This window comes from Typopeltis vanoorti, chromosome 12, assembly GCF_054136105.1.
Source record: "Typopeltis vanoorti isolate ZY-2024b chromosome 12, IOZ_Tvanoo_1.0, whole genome shotgun sequence".
Lineage (NCBI taxonomy): Eukaryota > Metazoa > Arthropoda > Arachnida > Uropygi > Thelyphonidae > Typopeltis > Typopeltis vanoorti.
In genome coordinates, this window is record NC_143560.1 from 12,185,925 (window position 1) to 12,203,621 (window position 17,697).

The 17,697-nt window shown below is 37.4% G+C and overlaps 1 protein-coding gene across 1 annotated transcript in view; it reads right to left on the reverse strand.

The window, feature by feature from the left end:
• The window catches only part of Tsc1 (tuberous sclerosis 1 protein hamartin), a 315,684-nt gene extending 310,710 nt beyond the window's left edge, over window positions 1-4,974 (reverse strand). The window contains exon 1 of the mRNA XM_090401542.1: window positions 4,785-4,974. Coding sequence (XP_090257668.1) covers window positions 4,785-4,809 — 25 coding nt within the window. The 5' untranslated portion in view covers window positions 4,810-4,974. The remainder of the gene's footprint in view (window positions 1-4,784) is intronic.
• Between the last annotated feature and the right edge of the window lie 12,723 nt (window positions 4,975-17,697).

Genomic DNA, 17,697 nt, shown 5'->3' on the forward strand with positions numbered 1-17,697 from the left:
TTTAATTTTAAAAAAAAAAATTATTTTTTTTTACTTTTGTTTTCCTCCTTTGGTAACATTTTCTCCAGAAATTGCCTCTTTTCATGATTGTAATATTTGGTAATAACTCTAGATATTTGGTCATATTCTCAGAGGATGTAATTCAGACTGAGTTATCAACATTGCCACTGGTTAGTTAGTAAATACTAACTTGGGAGCTGATCAATCAGGGAATAATTTCCTTCAGGAAGTGCTATATGTGAAATTATAAGGTGGACTGGCACATCTCTTCTTTTAGCTCTCACAGCTCATCACCACCAATGATGAGCTGTGAGAGGTAAAAAAAAATATTTATTAAGGCATGAGAGCTGATCAATACAAATCTGATATAATGTGCAAATGTATATCTAGAGCCAGGCAGATATATAAAGCAGGAATGAAAGAGATAAAAGGAGGTATAAGATAGCAGTCATTTGTCAGATGCATGAAGAATATAAAATGCAGGCTATAAAAGTGAAGGTCATAGTAAGAAATGATAAATTACAATATGGGAAGTGATGTGCCAGTCCAAAGCAAAAGAATCCCAAGAGTGTTCTAATGTCATGAGCAAGAAGAAAAACAATCATAATAGGACAAGACAATGGATAGTGGCAAAATGACAACTGCAGAGAATAAAGTATTATTCAATGGGTGCTTGTTGGTATATTTCATGCTGGCAACAGTGATATTATTGCATCAACTCCCCTCGAGTCATGTACGAAGCCTAAAAAAGAGAGAGAGAGAGAGACAAATATTAAGGAATTAGAATGAACTACAGAGCCACACAGACAAATAAAGCAGGAATGAAAGAAATAAAGTAAAATGAGATATATTCGGTAGGATACATGCTAATAAGGCTGAAGTTGGAATATATATATATATATATATATATATATATATGTAAGAATGTATATAATGTACCCGAGCCAGCACTAAGGACAAAAAATGGGAATGGGTCATTTAGAATAACGTATCAATATAGGGGTGTGACTAAGGGATCACTGCATTTCATGTATACTAATGCCAGGAGTATTAGGAACAAGAAGGAAGAATTTTTAGCCTTGATTGGCTCTTCCTGGCCACAGGTTATTGGCATTAGTGAAACATGGCTGACGGAAGAAGATATAGTTAGTGGAATAGAATGTGTAGGTTATAGTGTGTTTAGGAGGGACAGAGAGAATAAAATGGGGGGAGGGGAGGTATTGATGATAGCTGATGAACTGCAGCCAAGGAGAATTGAAGTTGTATCGCAGGATAGTGAAAGGAGCTCATTTGAGGCTATCTGGTGTGAGATTGAGACTGGCAGAATAAATAATACAGTTGGGTGCTGCTATAGACCAGGTGATGGAATAGATGGTGGAGATAGTATGAATAGGGAAATTGATGAAATGAGTGGAAGGAGGGTAATTATTATGGGGGATTTCAACTATGGTAACATTGATTGGAAGGAGGAGAGGACACATGTGAGGAAGGAAAAGGATTTTATTCAATTATTAAGGGATAACTATCTGAGACAGCATGTAATTGAAAATACTAGGTGTGTGAGAGTGCTTGAACTGGCATCTGAGAATTTGACTGTAATGAATATGACCATGCTGCCACCTATTGGTGAGAGTGATCATAAGGTCTTGACCTGGGAGGTGGCTAAAGGGGTGGAATTTTCGATTAAGACAGGGTATATGTGGAATTACTGTGCTGGCAAGTATGCCAAGCTTAGGAGATTGCTTGGATCAGTGCCATGGCATGTACAACTGCAAGGGCTGGACGTCAATAGAGCATGGGAAGTGGTCAAGGAGCATTTACAGGAGGTAATGGCTGATTGTATACCTAGGGTCCGAATAGTAAAACAAGTAGGGGTTAAATGGATGAATAACACCATTAAGCTTGAGCTGCAAAAAAAGAAACAACTGTGGAGGGAATTTAAAGAAAGGGGTGACCTGCAGGCACACGAACGGTATAAAGTGCAGGCCAGAAAGGTAACGAGTGTGGTAAAAAAAGCAAAAGCGGATTATGAAAGGAAACTAGCTTTGCAAGCAAAAGAGAATCCAAAACAGTTCTTTCAATATGCTGCAAGCAAGGAAAAAACTGTACACGGTAAAATGATTTTAAGGAATGACGATGGTAAGGTCACTGAATCAGTCGATATAGTGGAGTTACTGAGCGCGCAGTTTGCAAAAGCATATCAACCAGGTGGTAACATTGAAAAAATGAAGGAACCGTTAGTTTATACGGGAATAGTGATGAATGAAGTGGAGGTGACTAGTCTATTACAGAACCTTAATGTGAACACATCCGTGGGATTGGATGATATACCGGCACGGGTCTTGCGTGAAGCGGCTAAAGAATTATCAGTGCCCTTGACCATGTTGTTTAATCTGAGTCTCAGGTCTGGCTTAGTCCCGAAGGTGTGGAAAGAGGGGAAAATAGTTTCACTGCGTAAAGGAGGATCCAAGACTACGGTTGCAAATTACCGACCGATCAGCATATCAGGAGTCATTGTCAAGGTCTTAGAGAAAGTGGTCAAGGGAAAAATACAGGAATGGATTGATGAAAACAAGATACTGTACAGGGGACAGCATGGCTTTGTGAAGGGTAGATCATGCCTCAGTAACTTGCTCAAGTTTTATAACAAGGTGATGGCTGAACTGGATAAGGGAAATGGGTTTACAGTGATTCTGCTGGACCTGGCAAAGGCGTTTGACAGGATACCACATGGAATACTAATCCGTAAACTACAACATATGGGAATGGATATAGGGTTGGTGAGGTGGATGGTGGTTGGTTGATGGAGAGATATTAAAGAGTAGTTTATTCAGGAGTAGAGTCCAAAAGACGGCCTGCGACTAGTGGTGTGCTGCAGGGTTCTGTTCTTGGACCACTGCTGTTTAATCTGTTCACTAACGATATAGGGAAGGATCTAAGTGGAACAATTCATTTGTTCGCTGATGATGCAAAGTTGGGTAGGGCAATAGTGAATGCAGAAGATGTCAAAGTCTTGCAGGATGACTTCGATAGATTGGAGTTCTGGGCTAAGGAGAATGGATGTCAATTTAATGTGACAAAATGTAAGGTTATGCATTTTGGGGTGAAAAGATTAGCAGCAGTATACCACATTGGTGGAACTGTACTCCAAGAGATTGATGAGGCCAGGGACTTGGGAGTGTTGGTGGATAGGGAGATGAAGTTTAGGGGACACACTGCAAAAGTAGCTAAATCAGCTCATCAACTCACTTGGCTGTTGAAAAATACCTTGACAAGCAGAGACAAGCAAGTTATTGTACCTCTGTACCGAGCCTTGATAAGACTTCATCTCGACTACTGTGCCCAGATTTGGTCACCTCGGTTCCTTCTTGATGGGGAGGAGGTGGAGAGGATCCAGAGGCGAGTGACTAAGATGATAACAGGTCTATGGAATGAACCATATGAGAACAGGTTGAAGATTTGTGGGTTGCAGAAACTAGTTGATAGGCGGAGGAGGGGAGATATGATTGAGACATTCAAATTGCTAAAGCGATTCTATAGGATTAATTTAGAGGATATTTTTGAGATCAGGACTGGTGGTGGGAGAACTAGGGGACACCTATGGAAGCTGGGCAAGAGTGTGGTTAGCAGGGGTGTTAGAGCTGGGTTCTTTTCTTTTAGAGTGGTAAATGAGTGGAATAAGCTGCCAGAGTCTGTTGTGGGTGCTATGACAGTGAACGAGTTCAAGACAAGGTATGATAGATACTGTGAGAATGTAATCGCATAGTTGTGTGGACATGATGTTTAGGGCCTCCCTTGATGAGTCTAAGGACTCCTGGAGTCGCCCGAAATAATAATAATAATAATAATATATATATATATATAAATAACTACACGTGTATATGTAAAATATGCAGCTATATATTTGTATATATAGCTACATATTTTTAGGGAATGAATACTGCAGGTACCCTTGATCAGGTTATCTAATGAAAGTTTACAATAAGATATGTTCCCTTTCGCTCCAAGAGGTAGAAGAAAGTTGAACTAGTGCTACTGCATGCTTTGTGTGTAATTCCATATACAAGAGGATATTAATGCACACTATATATCTCCAGCTGGACTGGAGAAAATCAACATGTAAAGAAAAGAAATTCAAAATATTTTGAAGCATTAGGAACAAATGAAAATGGTCAGTGTGTAAAGACTGGAAAAATTGAGATGAGTAGTAGCTGAAGAAGCTGCCAAAACTTTTTTTTTCTTATTTTAGAAAAAGTATATGTAGTTTTGTAGATTAAATCACGCTTTTATGCACAGAAATAGTTCCTTAGGAATAAAGCAACATAGTTATTGGAAATCAAAGGTTACACTTCAGAGCTATTTTTATGAACGAGAAAATACTGACATGAACGTTAATAACGGAGGAACGTGTATTTGTTCGATATTAACCCAATGACCGCCTATAACTGCATTCTTGACACCAATTAACAACTCTCCTTTCAAAACGACTCCTTGCAATCCCCGCGAAAAGTTAATATGCATAAGAGAAGAGCCGCAACCTAGGAAGATCGGACTAGGAGGGAAATCCATACGTCCCATCCCAGCAAACATAGTTCAATATGAGTTGTTATGAAATGAACTACTAATCTGTTGTCATATGTAACTGAGAAGAAATAGTAGGTGAAAATCGACCTATATATAGACGTAAACTATTGAAAAATAACATGTCCATTAACGGTTCTAGAATGAGTCTTTGGATAATGCAGACAGGATGCATCAATATACATCTCCAACGGTATACTAACTTTCAATGATATAGCAAGGCTCCATTATATATTTTTTCACTTCCACCTACATACTGCGAATTGCAGTAGGCAAATGAAGTTTTGAAATAAAAACTATCTTCTTCGGAGTAAGAATCGGCCTAAGTTTCACAATTAACAACGAGTTTCTATCATTCTTCACCAAACAACAAAGTAAACACAACATCAACATACTCACGAAGAAACTACTACATGCTTTATGAGTTGCGCTCCCTAGGAAGTTCGACTGCATTAAAATTATTATTAAAGTTCGCTGGGATAGAAAAATCGATCGCAGTCAAAAAAAAAAAAAAAAAAGCAACACGTACAAATGGGTGAAAGGATGTTTTTAGAACTTTTCATCCATGTTAATCTTTATAAGTTAAGCTAGCCCATTTCAGATAGAAGATTAAACTTTACGACCTGAAGCATTAGTTTTTCATCTTGAAAATTCGCAAACACAATTAAGAAAAAATGAAGTTGATAAACAAAATTTATGAACGATACATATTCTTAGAGAGAGGGTCGCTTAAGTCTTAAAGCCACATAACTGGCAGGCGACCTCCACATAATCTTTAAGGAATGTAGAAATGCAGACATGAAAGTATCAATATACATCCCCAACGGCTCAGTCCTCACCTTCACGTGGTTCGATCTGTTCAGCAGCTATCTATAGAACCCCGAAAAATAGGGGGAGGGGGAGTTGCCAGGCATTTGAGACTTAGCTGACCAAATTGTATTTTATAGACTTAAACCAGAAACAAACCTAGCCATGATGAATCAAAACTTGGCATGCCAGTCCCAAGCCCGAATAAATGGAGAGGGTTCGGCACAGGGCTAGCAACTCAGTCTCCGAAAAAAAATTGCTATGCAAACTGAAACCTTCCAAAATGTGATACCGGATGAAGAAAATAGAATACGAACTGCCACAAACATGAGGCACCTCTGTGAAAGCCCTTCTGTGGAAACAGAGGGGGCGTAAGAAAGTAACAGACACTTTACCAAAACACAAACTTAGACTGGGATGTTGGAACGTTAGAACCATGTTTGAAATTGAGAAAACATACAAGTCTAGAAAATTCTACAAAAATGCAGATTAGAAATATTCTTCTTTGAGTGCCATCTCCTATCGAAGGTCGGCGACCAGCTTGGCAAATTTTGAGCGATTCTCAGCTATTCTGAGCAGTCTCTCAGAGTTCATACCAGTCCACTGTCTGATATCTACCAGCCAAGATTTTCTTCGTCTTCCTTGTCCTCTTCTTCCATTTATCTTCCCTTTTATAATCAATTGAAGTATCTTATATTTTTCATTACGAAGTAGGTGACCAAGATATGCAGTTTTCCTTCTTTTTATGGTATCTAAAAGTTCACGTGATTTCCCCATTTGTTCCAGTACTTCCTGATTGGACGTTTTTGCTGTCCATGGGATTTTTAACATTCGTCTGTATAACCACATCTCAAAGGCTTCAAGTCTTTTTATTGATGTTGTCTTCAAGGTCCAAGTTTCTGCACCGTACAGCAGTACAGACCATACATAGCATTTAACCATGCGTACACTAAGCTCTAAGTTTAAACTGCGGTTACACAGTGTTGATTTCATCAAGAGAAAATTTTTTCTTGCCATTTCAATTCTAACTTTTATTTCCATTCCTGGATTGCAATCTTCATTTAACCAGCATCCGAGATATTTAAACTTTGCCACTCTTTCTATTTGTTTCCTATTTAAAGAAAGTGCTAAATTAAGAATTGGTTTCTTACTTATGACCATGAATTTAGTTTTGGTGATATTTATTTTTAATTCCATTTTTTCACTCTCTGCATTTATTTGCTCCAAAAGATTTTGAAGATCCTGAATATTGTCAGCCAGATGAGCTGTATCATCGGCATATCGGATGTTACTGATGATTTCACCATTTACACTAATCCCTTCCTTTCTTCCTCCCAAGACTTTTTGAAATATGGCTTCTGAGTAGATGTTAAAAAGAAGAGGTGACAGCACACATCCTTGCCTTACTCCTCGTTTGATGTTAATGGAGTCTGTAATAATGTCATCAACTTAAACAGATGCCTTTTGGTTCCAATATAAGTTTTCAATGATCCTGATGTCTTTACCATCTAATACAATTCTTTTTGATAGTACAATCATTTTAGCATGTTGGACTTTGTCAAATGCTTTCTCGAAGTCGATGAAGCAAATGAATATTACCTTGTTTTGGTCAATACATTTTTGAAATAAGATCTGAGAACAGAAAAGGGCCTCTCTTGTTCCCAAGCCGTTTCTAAAGCCGAATTGGGTATCACTGATGGTGTCTTCACATTTTCTGTATATTCTTTTTTGAATTATTTTCAGAAACATTTTGAGAACGTGACTCATTAGGCTGATCATTCTATAGTCATTACAAGTTTTTACATTTACTTTTTTAGGTAGCATGATGAAGGTCGACTGTAACCAGTCTTGAGGGATTATGCCTGTATCGTAGATCTTATTAAATAGCTTTACTAATATGTTAATGTTGTCACCTTCTAATAACTTTACTATTTCTGCCGGTATTCTATCTGGTCCTATGGCTTTACCATTTTTAGCTGAGTTCAATAAACATTCTACCTCTGATTTTAGAAATAAATTTAGAAATAATATTAGAAATATTAGATTAGATTAGAAATAATAGCATTAAATGAAATGAGATGGATAGGACCCGGAAAAATCAAGTTAAACTCTGATCACTACTCAATTTACTCTGGGAACCAAAATATGAATGACCACACAAACGGAGTTGAACAATTAATGACAAAGAAAGCTCATGGTGCACCAATGGAGTGGAGTCCAATATCGGAAAGAATGATAACCCAAGATTTAAAGCAGGCAAGCAGAATATTACACTAACTACTATATATGCACAATCAAACGACGCGATCCAGGAAGAAAAGAATAATTTCTATAAGATGCTACAGAGAAGTATAGAAACAATAAATGAAAAAGATGTGCAACTTATAATTTGAAATTTAATGCTAAGGTCGGAAACAATAATTCTAATAAACAAATTGTTATGGAAAAGCATGCAGGGGGGAGGAATAAATAAAAATGGAGAGTTATTCATAGACTTTTGTATGTTCAACCAACTTGTAATAGGAGGGAGTTTCTTCCAACATAAAAAATACATAAGTGGACATGGACAGTACCAGATAAGAAGACAAAGAACCAAATATACCATATACTTATAACAAGGAACTGGAGGAAATCACTCCTGGCTGTTAGAATTAAAAGAGGAGCTGTAGCATATTCGGATCACTTTCTCCTGACAGCTACCATAATAGTAAAATTATTTAAAAATAAACAAACAATGAACAATAGGAAGAGATTTAGAACTAAAAAACTATAAAAACAAAGAGTTAGAATAAATTTCTCTAGAAATAAAAAAAAATCTAGAGGATAAATGGGATACTTAAAAAAAGAGGAGGAGATAACCGGTTATCACAATTTTTTTTATTTATTTATTTAATTTTTTTATATTCTATTATCACTAGAGGTCATGCCAGTAGAATAACCGTTGATCAAATCATTGTCTCTTTAGCATACTGTGTGAAATGTAATTCAGCTTGTCACTGTATATATGTATATACCCCAGATGATGACTTTTATATAAGGCCGAAATGTCGGAAAATTAAAGTAGTTATTTATAACACGGTTGTAGAGTCCATATTTATCTAAAATGAATGCTGATCACCGTGTAACACTAAAGGAGAGAAGGGGATAACATAGATGGATAATAGACAAAGATTAAAGACATACCAATAAGCACATCAGAAAAAATATTTTGATTTCGAACTAATACAGACAAAGAATGGATATCAGAGAGAATAAAAGAGAAAATGTTACAGACAAGCGAACATGTTGAACAAGAAGAAGCAGAAACATCAGAAAGATATAAAGCAGTTAATAAAGAAATAAAAAGAAGCACAAGAAACAATAAAAGAAAATACATAGAGAATCTAGTACAAGAGGCAGAGGATGCTGCATATACAAGCGACATTAGAAAGTTGTTTGATTAAACAAGGAAATTAAGTGAAAAAACAAACGAACAAACAAACCAGCTAACTCCTTTTAGTTCCCGTATAGGGAGTAGGCGAGCCCATTTCAGCCCTATCTAACTTTTGAGACTGAGTGGGCAGTTCAATCTCCACTGGTAGTCTATCAGGGATAGCTGATCCCAGGCTTTAACTAATTAATCGGTACGCATTGAAGAAGGCGGCTAGTAAGTGCCGCCATCTCATGATCCCTAACACAACATTTTTAATGTCTGAAAATAGCCTGTATTCGACGGCCGATTTTCTTGAGTTTACGGGAAGAAAAACCCGAGTTTCCGGGAAAAAAAAACCCAGTTGACCATTCCAGAGATCGACTTACTCGGAACCGGTCAAGAAAAGGCTTAGAAAATGTTCCTCTCTTCCGTAACTAGATTTGAATCCCAAATAGATAGTTCCCATGTACAACAAAGAAGGAAAAATCATTATTAAATGAAAAAGAACAGATAAATAGGTGGTTGGAATTCTTTTCTGTGAAATTTCAAGAAACGACTGATAGCGACCAGAACTTAGAATTAAATGAAGAAATCTATCGTTGTATATAAATCGGAACGAAATAGCAAAAATATAAATCACAAAAGCAATAAATCAAAATCAAAACAGCTAAAGCACTGGGAACAAATAACATACCAGGCGATATACTAAAAGCAAATCCAAAACTTATAGCAGAAATATCACATCCCTTACTAAATGAGATATGGCACAAAGAAACTTATAACGGCTTTATTATATCCATTAGTAAATGAAATATGGCAGATAGAAGAGTGGCCTAAGCAATGGAATATTGGATTACTGGTTAAATTATCAAAAAAGGAAACCTATCTGAATGCAAAACTTGAAGAGGCATAACATTGCTGAGTGTTATAAGCAAAATACTAGAAAGGGTAATATTAGAAAGAATTAAAAGAGAAATAGTAAACCAACTAAGACCAGAAAAGACAGGATTTAGAGCCAACAGATCATGCACCAACCACATTGCTACTTTACAAATTATCATAGAACAATCATTGGAATGGCAGACAAGTTTATATTTAAATTTCATCGATTTTGAAGAAGCTTTCGAAATATAATCACATCTTCAATATGACTCCTAGAGAATATAATAAGAATAATTTAAAAAAGTAAAAGAAGGTTGTGAAATTAAAGTAATACATAGAAATACTCTTTGAGAACCATTTAAAACAAAGACAGGACTAGGGCAAGTTTGTACACTCTCCCATACTATGAAGAACTAAAATGAGAATATGTAGCTCAAATGCAAAGGCAATACTTATGTATGGATCAGAAAAACGTGGATGCTAAACAAAAAGATAGTTAACAATGTCCAGGTCTACTTAAACAAGTGTTTAAGAATGATACTGGGAATATATTGGCCATAAGCGCATCGGCAGTGCAATTGGAAGAACGACGGTACTTTGCCCCATTCGATTGGAAAAGGCCTAAGTTCGATTCTCGTCATGACGAGAGAAATCTTTATATGGACTTTTTCAATCGAAGGTGAGTTAGCTGATCTTATACGGAGGTAGCAGGGAGTTTTTTAGTCCCGCATACAGACAAATCGGCAATTCGGAACACACGCAATTTACAAACAAAAAAATACTAGCTGTGGTAGTAGTGAGCAGTAGATGTCGTTGATGTAGTTGATTGGTAGTAGAGGATCAGTATAGTGGTGGAGACGGAGAGTTGTACAATAGGTGTTCTCCCGCGATGAGTCTTTGGAATCCTTGGAGGTGTCACGAATAATAATAATAATAATAATAAAACAAATATCAAACGATGAACTGTGGCAGAGAACAAAAACCAGAACCAATGTTGTAACAGATACGCTAAAAGAAATGAAGGTGACTGGTGGCATGTGCTCAGGAAAGAAGATAAAATACTAATAAAAACAAGCTGTAGATTGGAATATACAGGGTAAAAGAAGAGGTTGAAGGCCAAGAGAAACATGGAAAAGAACGATACCGAAAGAAATAGCAAATATTAATAAAAACTGGAACCAAAAAGAAACAGAGTCTGGTGGAGAAAAGAGTTATTATTATTATTATTATTATTATTATTATTATTATTATTATTCCTGATACCTCCAAGGAGTCCGAAGACTCATCGCGGGAGGACATCTTCAACTGTCTCTACACCTTACCTCTACTACGAATCAACGCCATCTACCACCCACCTCCAACACCACCACAACTAGTAATTTTTGTCTGTAAATTGCGTGTGTTCTGAAGGGCCGATTTGTATGTATGCGGGATGAAAAACCCGAGTTTCCGGGAGAAAAAACCCTGCTACCTCCGTATGAGATCGGCTAACTCACCATCGATTGAAATCGACCAGATAAAGATTATGGAAGACCTATGCTTCCAGGTGGAGTGAAGAGGGTTAAGTTAAGTAACTAGTAAACCTGATACAAACATGAGGTAATTCATGATGAAATTTCACTGGCTGGAGCTTCTCCCAGTTAATTGTACAAAGGATTAGAGTGGCAAGAAGTATTCTATGATGGAAGATATAAAGGAGTTGTAAAAAGAAGAAACTGAATAGAGAGAGAAGGCGAAGACTGTGTCTCCAAAACGCTAAGATAGAGCCTAACTGGGAAGGAGGAGGGCATTTAGTGTATAGCCTCCGTAGCGCAATTGGAAGAACGACGGTACATTGCGCCCTTCGATTGGAATAGGCCTAAGTTCGATTCTCGTCGGGACGGGAGGGATCTTTATCTGGTCGATTTCAATCGATGGTGAGTTAGCCGATCTCATACGGAGGTAGCAGGGTTTTTTCTTCCGGAAACTCGGGTTTTTCATCCCGCATGCATACAAATCGGCCCTTCAGAACACACGCAATTTACAGACAAAAATTACTAGTTGTGGTGGTGTTGGAGGTGGGCGGTAGATGGCGTTGATTCGTAGTAGAGGTAAGGTGTAGAGACAGTTGAAGATGTCCTCCCGCGATGAGTCTTCGGACTCCTTGGAGGTATCAGGAATAATAATAATAATAATAATAATAATAATAATACGTAGAATACTCAAAAGGAATGATGTAGAATTTGTGGATCTGCGGTCTCTGTTTGACAAAAAAAAAAGGATTTGTACAATGCTCATGGACTGCATCTAAATGGTTTTGGTGTTAGGTGTCTGCACAGAGATTTCTTCGCTGAGCATGCTGAAGTGCAAATTCAGGGAAACTTAAAGCAATTGGGATAGAAGCAACTGAGTTTGTGTAAAGGCATTCATGAAGTAAATGAGTGTGAGAATGAAAAAGTGAGGGATCTAGTAAAGGGATCTTATAAAGGGAAGCTGTAGTCTCTACATACTTATGCCAGAAGTACCAAGAACAAGAGGGAAGAGTTTTTGCCATTAAATAGTCCTACCTCGCCAAGCGTAGGACTATTTAATGGCAGCAATACTCCTGATGACAGCAATACTCCTCCCCCAGTTTTTGTCATTAATTAGTCCTACCTCGCCAAACTTTCTAGAATTAGTGAGACATGGTTAACAGCAGATGTTGTAGTTACAGGGATTGAATATGAAGGATTTAGTATTTTCAGGGAACCTAGAGAAAATAAGATGGGGGGAGTGTTGCTGATGACAGCAGATGAATTGCAACTAAAAAAAGGGGCATGCAGGAAGGTGGTTGTTCATTTCAAGCAATCTGGTGTGAGATAAAGGCCAGTAAGTCAATCTATACAGCCGGTTGTTACCAAGTAGTTCCAAAGATGATCTTGAAGACATATATCTCCAAATTAGTTATTATGGGAGACTTCAACTATAGAGAAATATACTGGAAGGAAGAAAGGTCACATGGTAGGAAGGAAATAGAATTTATACATCTGCTGGGAGATAATTACTTAAAGCAGCATGTAATGGAGGTGAATAGCGGTGGGAGAGTATTTGGATCTGGTCATAGGAGCAGAAAAGCAATCCATAACTAAAATAACAACATTGCTGCAGTTTGTGAAAGTAGCCATGTGGCCTACATTTGGGAGATTGTAAAACATGTTGAATATTCTGTCAGAAGGGATTTGTGAAACTACATGGCAGGTAATTATGACATGCTTAGGGAGAAGGATAAATCTCTACTCTGGCATAAAACAATGCAGGATAAGGATGTTGGCAGTGCATGCGATATAGTTAAGGATCATCTAGAGAAAACAGTATTAAATTGTATACTTAGGGTAAGGAGAGTTAATCGGTGGATGAGTAATATCATTAAGCTTGAGCTGCAGAAGAAGAAAATCATGCAGAGGGTGCATAAAGAGAAAGGTGACCAACAAACTCATGAACAGTAGAAGACTCAGAAGAGAAAGGACTCCAGCATGGCAAAATCAGATTATGAGAAGAATCTAACCGTGCAGGCCAAAGGAAATCACAAAAAGTTCTTTCGTTATGTGGCAAGTAAGAGAAGGAATGGAAGATTAACCTTAATGAGTCATGATGGTCACCAGGATACAGAAGCGGATAAAATACTTCAGTTGCTGAATGACCACTATGCAAGGATATATCATTTTAGTGAGGTTACTGCTTTAACCTAAGTGACAGACACTAATGTGAGAACAGAGGTAAGTGAATTGGAGGTTCTAAGGATATTGCAGGTCAATGTAAATACAGCTGTGGGATTAGATGGTATATCAGCTAGGGTTTGCGAAATATGTGCAATGGAACTGGCAATGCCTTCGACTAGGCTGTTGATTTTGTGTCTCAGCTCTGGTAGGGTTCCAAGTCAGTGAAAGGAGGGTAAAATAATTCCTTTGCATAAGAGAGGTTCTAAGACTACAGAGCAAATTATAGACCAATCAGTATCTCAGGTACTAGAAAATCTGGTCAAAAACAGAATTCAAGAATGGGTATATAAAAATATGATACTGTGGCGTTTGCACTCTATGGAGCTTGACCGCACGACAAAAGAATTCGGTTCGAATCTAGTCGCCGAATAGAGGAACATTTTTCTAAGCCATTTCTCGACCGGTTCCCGAGTTGGTCGATCTCTGGTAGAGTAATAGTTAAGCAAGGTGATGCAGAAAGCTTGCATTATGATTTAATAGGGTATGGGTAAAATTTAATGGATGTCAGTTTAATGTCTAGAAATGTAAAGTTATGCATTTTGGATAGATTACAAAGCCGTGTGTAACATTGATAGCACTGTACTCCAGAAAATAGATGGAGCTAGAGATTTTGGAGTTGTGGTAGATAGGGAGGTAAAGATTCGAGGACATATTACTAAGGTAGCCCATAAAATTACTCGATTATTGAAGAACATATTGACAAGTTGAGATTAGGATGTCATTCCTCTTCATGAGGCCTTGATGCGCCCATATTGGATTACTGTGCTCAAGTCTAGTCCTCTGGGTTTCTTAGCAATGAAGTAGCGGTGGAGAGGCTTTCATAGCGAGGGACCAAAATGGTGAGTGGCCTCCTGTGGAATGTTCCCTATGAGGATAGATTGAAGGTGTATTAATTGTAGAAGTTGGTTGATAGGAGAAAAATAGGGGATATGATGGAAATATTAAATTGCTTAAAGGGTTTTATAAGATAGATACAGGAGAAATGTGTCAGCACTTGGCAAGAGGGACCAGAACAAGGAGGTTTATCCATGGAAATTGAATAACGGTGTGGTTAGTTGGCGTGTGTAAGGACTAGGTTTTTTCTGTTGGAGATGGTTAATGAGTGGAATCGGCTGCCAGAATCATTTGTGAGTGCTTTGTCTGTTAATGGGTTCAATGAGAGGTACGGTGGATTGTGTGGATAGATCAGATCTCCCGCGATGAGTCTTTGGTCTCCTTGATTATAATAATAATGCGGACACTATTTTCGTCACAGAACCAGGGTGAACAGTGAAAAGATATTGCAACAAACACAGCAGCGTATAGAATCTTAGAGCCACCGGCAAATTCATACCTAAGAGCCTTTTAAGCCAGTGTAATAATTTCGATAATTGATCAAAAACAAGACATTGGTCCCTTTCTCTCACAGCCACCCTAGGTAACAACCCAATACCGAAGTGATCCTATATCGCTAAAGCAGATCGGAAGGATTGAACATAAACACCATTTTAAGGAGTCTCAATGGAAAGGATATTAAATTTTTAGAAAAACTAGAGAAGTACCATTTATTTGGACATAATTGCTGTTTTCGATACATAATAATAATAATAATAAATCCAACATCATGTACAGGCAGCTGGCCAGAGTTATTAAATGATAATCTGTTAGATTTTGAATAATTGCCCAGGGATACGAAAATTTATTCTCATAGAAAATTCTGGTAAAAAGGCAGAGTGGTTGATCAGTGGAGGATGATAGAGACATTCAACCATCTCATAAATAACTTCAAAAACTTTGTAATTACTTCAAAGTTCCATTATATAGATATGTTGCTGGTTGAGTGGGCCTCCCACCATGAGTCTTGTTGACCCCAGGGATGCTACAAATTATAATAATATTATATTCGTCTGTTCATACACTAGTTGGTAGTCTGAAGGAAAGCAATTTCAGTTTTTCTTTCTTGAACCACCTGTTGTAAACTTTCAGAACTTTTGAAATGGGAAAGAGCCTATTAAATACTTGGTTAAAATGTATATTATTCCTTAGAAGAAATTATATATATATATATATATATATATATATTTTTTATTTTTAATCCTATACCCATACATAAGTAACTTCCCCACTGGTTTCCTTCTATATAGTCTCTTGACGCCACATAAATTCCATTAGTATCCCATGATATTTTTGCATTATGGGAAGTATCTTCTTGGGTCTGATTTCCACTGATGAGATAAAGGTCAAAACCGGAAAGAGTAGTGATTTCTCTCATAATGTTTTTGCATTATGTAACGTTAAGACAACTGATGTGAAGTCAACGGCCTCGATATATAACTAGACTTAGACTAGCTCTGAGGTTATCACATTCTCAAATGCTTAAAGTGAGTATAGAATTAAATCAAGAATATAAGTTATGGTCAAGTATAATATGGCTTCAAACAAAGAGGAAATTTTCATGCTATCTCTCAGCCAGTGTACGAGGGTGGTTTGAAACGTTCTCGGCCTAAATGAAAAAAACGAATTTATAATTTCAAGATTATTTTTAATTTTCAACATAATTATTATTCCTGATACCTCCAAGGAGTCCGAAGACTCATCGCGGGAGGACATCTTCAACTATCTCTACACCTTACCTCTACTACGAATCAACGCCATCTACCGCCCACCTCCAACACCACCACAACTAGTAATTTTTGTCTGTAAATTGCGTGTGTTCTGAAGGGCCGATTTGTATGTATGCGGGATGAAAAACCCGAGTTTCCGGGAGAAAAAACCCTGCTACCTCCATATGAGATCGGCTAACTCACCCTTAAAACTAATAATAATCTCCCTTAAAACTAATACATTTATTCCAGCGATGCTCCAGTGCTATTATCCCGTCCATGCAGTGGTTCTCGGTAAGATCTGCAAAATCCCCCTCTACAGCTGCAATCACCTCTTGATTCGAAGGAAAACGCTGACCAGCAAGGAAAAGTTTTAGTTTTGGGAAGAGATAGAAGTCGGAGGGAGCCAAATCTGGGGAATAGAGTGGATGTTCCAACAATTCATAGTACAAATCCCTTAATTTTCCCATTGCCAAAACACTTCTGTGGATAGGTGCATTGTCCTGATGAAAGATGATTTTTTTTTTTCTTATGCAAACAGAGTCTTTTCTCACGAATTTTTTCGTCTGGGCTGGTTAAAAGATCGGAATAACATTACCCGGTTATTGCTTTACCCTTTTCAATATAATTAATAAACAAAATGCCTTTAGCATCTCAACACACCGATGTCACAACCTTTCCCTGATGGAACCGACTTTGTCTTCTTTGGTGCTGAACAACCGGTTTCTGTCCAACGTTTTGACTATCGTTTGGGTTCTGGTGTGTAATGGCGAATCCAAGTCTCATCCATAGTAATAAATCGACACACAAAATCAGTTTTTTTTCTTGTTAAAATGCTCCAAGCGCTGTTCAGAGATTTTCATGCGAGTGCGTTTTTGATCTGCTGTGAGCTAGTGCAGCACCCATCTTGTGCAAAGCTTTTTCATTTGCAATTCTTCATGCAAAATATATCCTACACTTTCTTTTCCAATACCATATCGTGCACTTGATCAATGATTTTTGATTATTACACTTTTTGGATGTCCTTCACGTGGATCATCTTCAAGATCATTTGACAAGTTTAAACGTGGCTGGTACGGTCACGTTTAAACTTCTTGACAGCCCATTTCTTAATTGTCGAAAACAAAGGAAAAGAGTGCCCATAAACTTTTATGAACTTCGAATGAATTTCTTTTGGCGTTAAACCTTCTTTTACAAAAAATTTAATAACTGCACGATACTCAATTTTATCCATTTCAAGGAATACAGACAAAGCTTTTGCTTCAGACAGCTGTATAAAACAAACTACTTGATAGAATGAATTGTAATTTCACATGGAGGCTTATGACAGATGCGTACCAACTTAGAAAAAAAAATCTTGTCGATGGTATTGCCAGCTATGGTCGAGGCCAAGACTTTTTCCGACCACCCTCATAATTAATAATAAGATGAAAATTTTTTTTTTCAATTGCATATGGAAAATATATGACTTCTGCATTGACTTAATTCAAGTAACTTCATAAGTCTCTCCCTACTACTGACATCTCAAATAAAGGTCGATTCGGTCTGGGAAGAGACCACTCCCACATTTTTGTATTATCGGACACTAAGGCAAGGGATATGAAGTCAACAGCCTCTATATACAATTTAGACTAATCATGAAGTTATTCACACTTATACTCTCACTTTGGTAAAAATTAAAAACAAAAATATAATT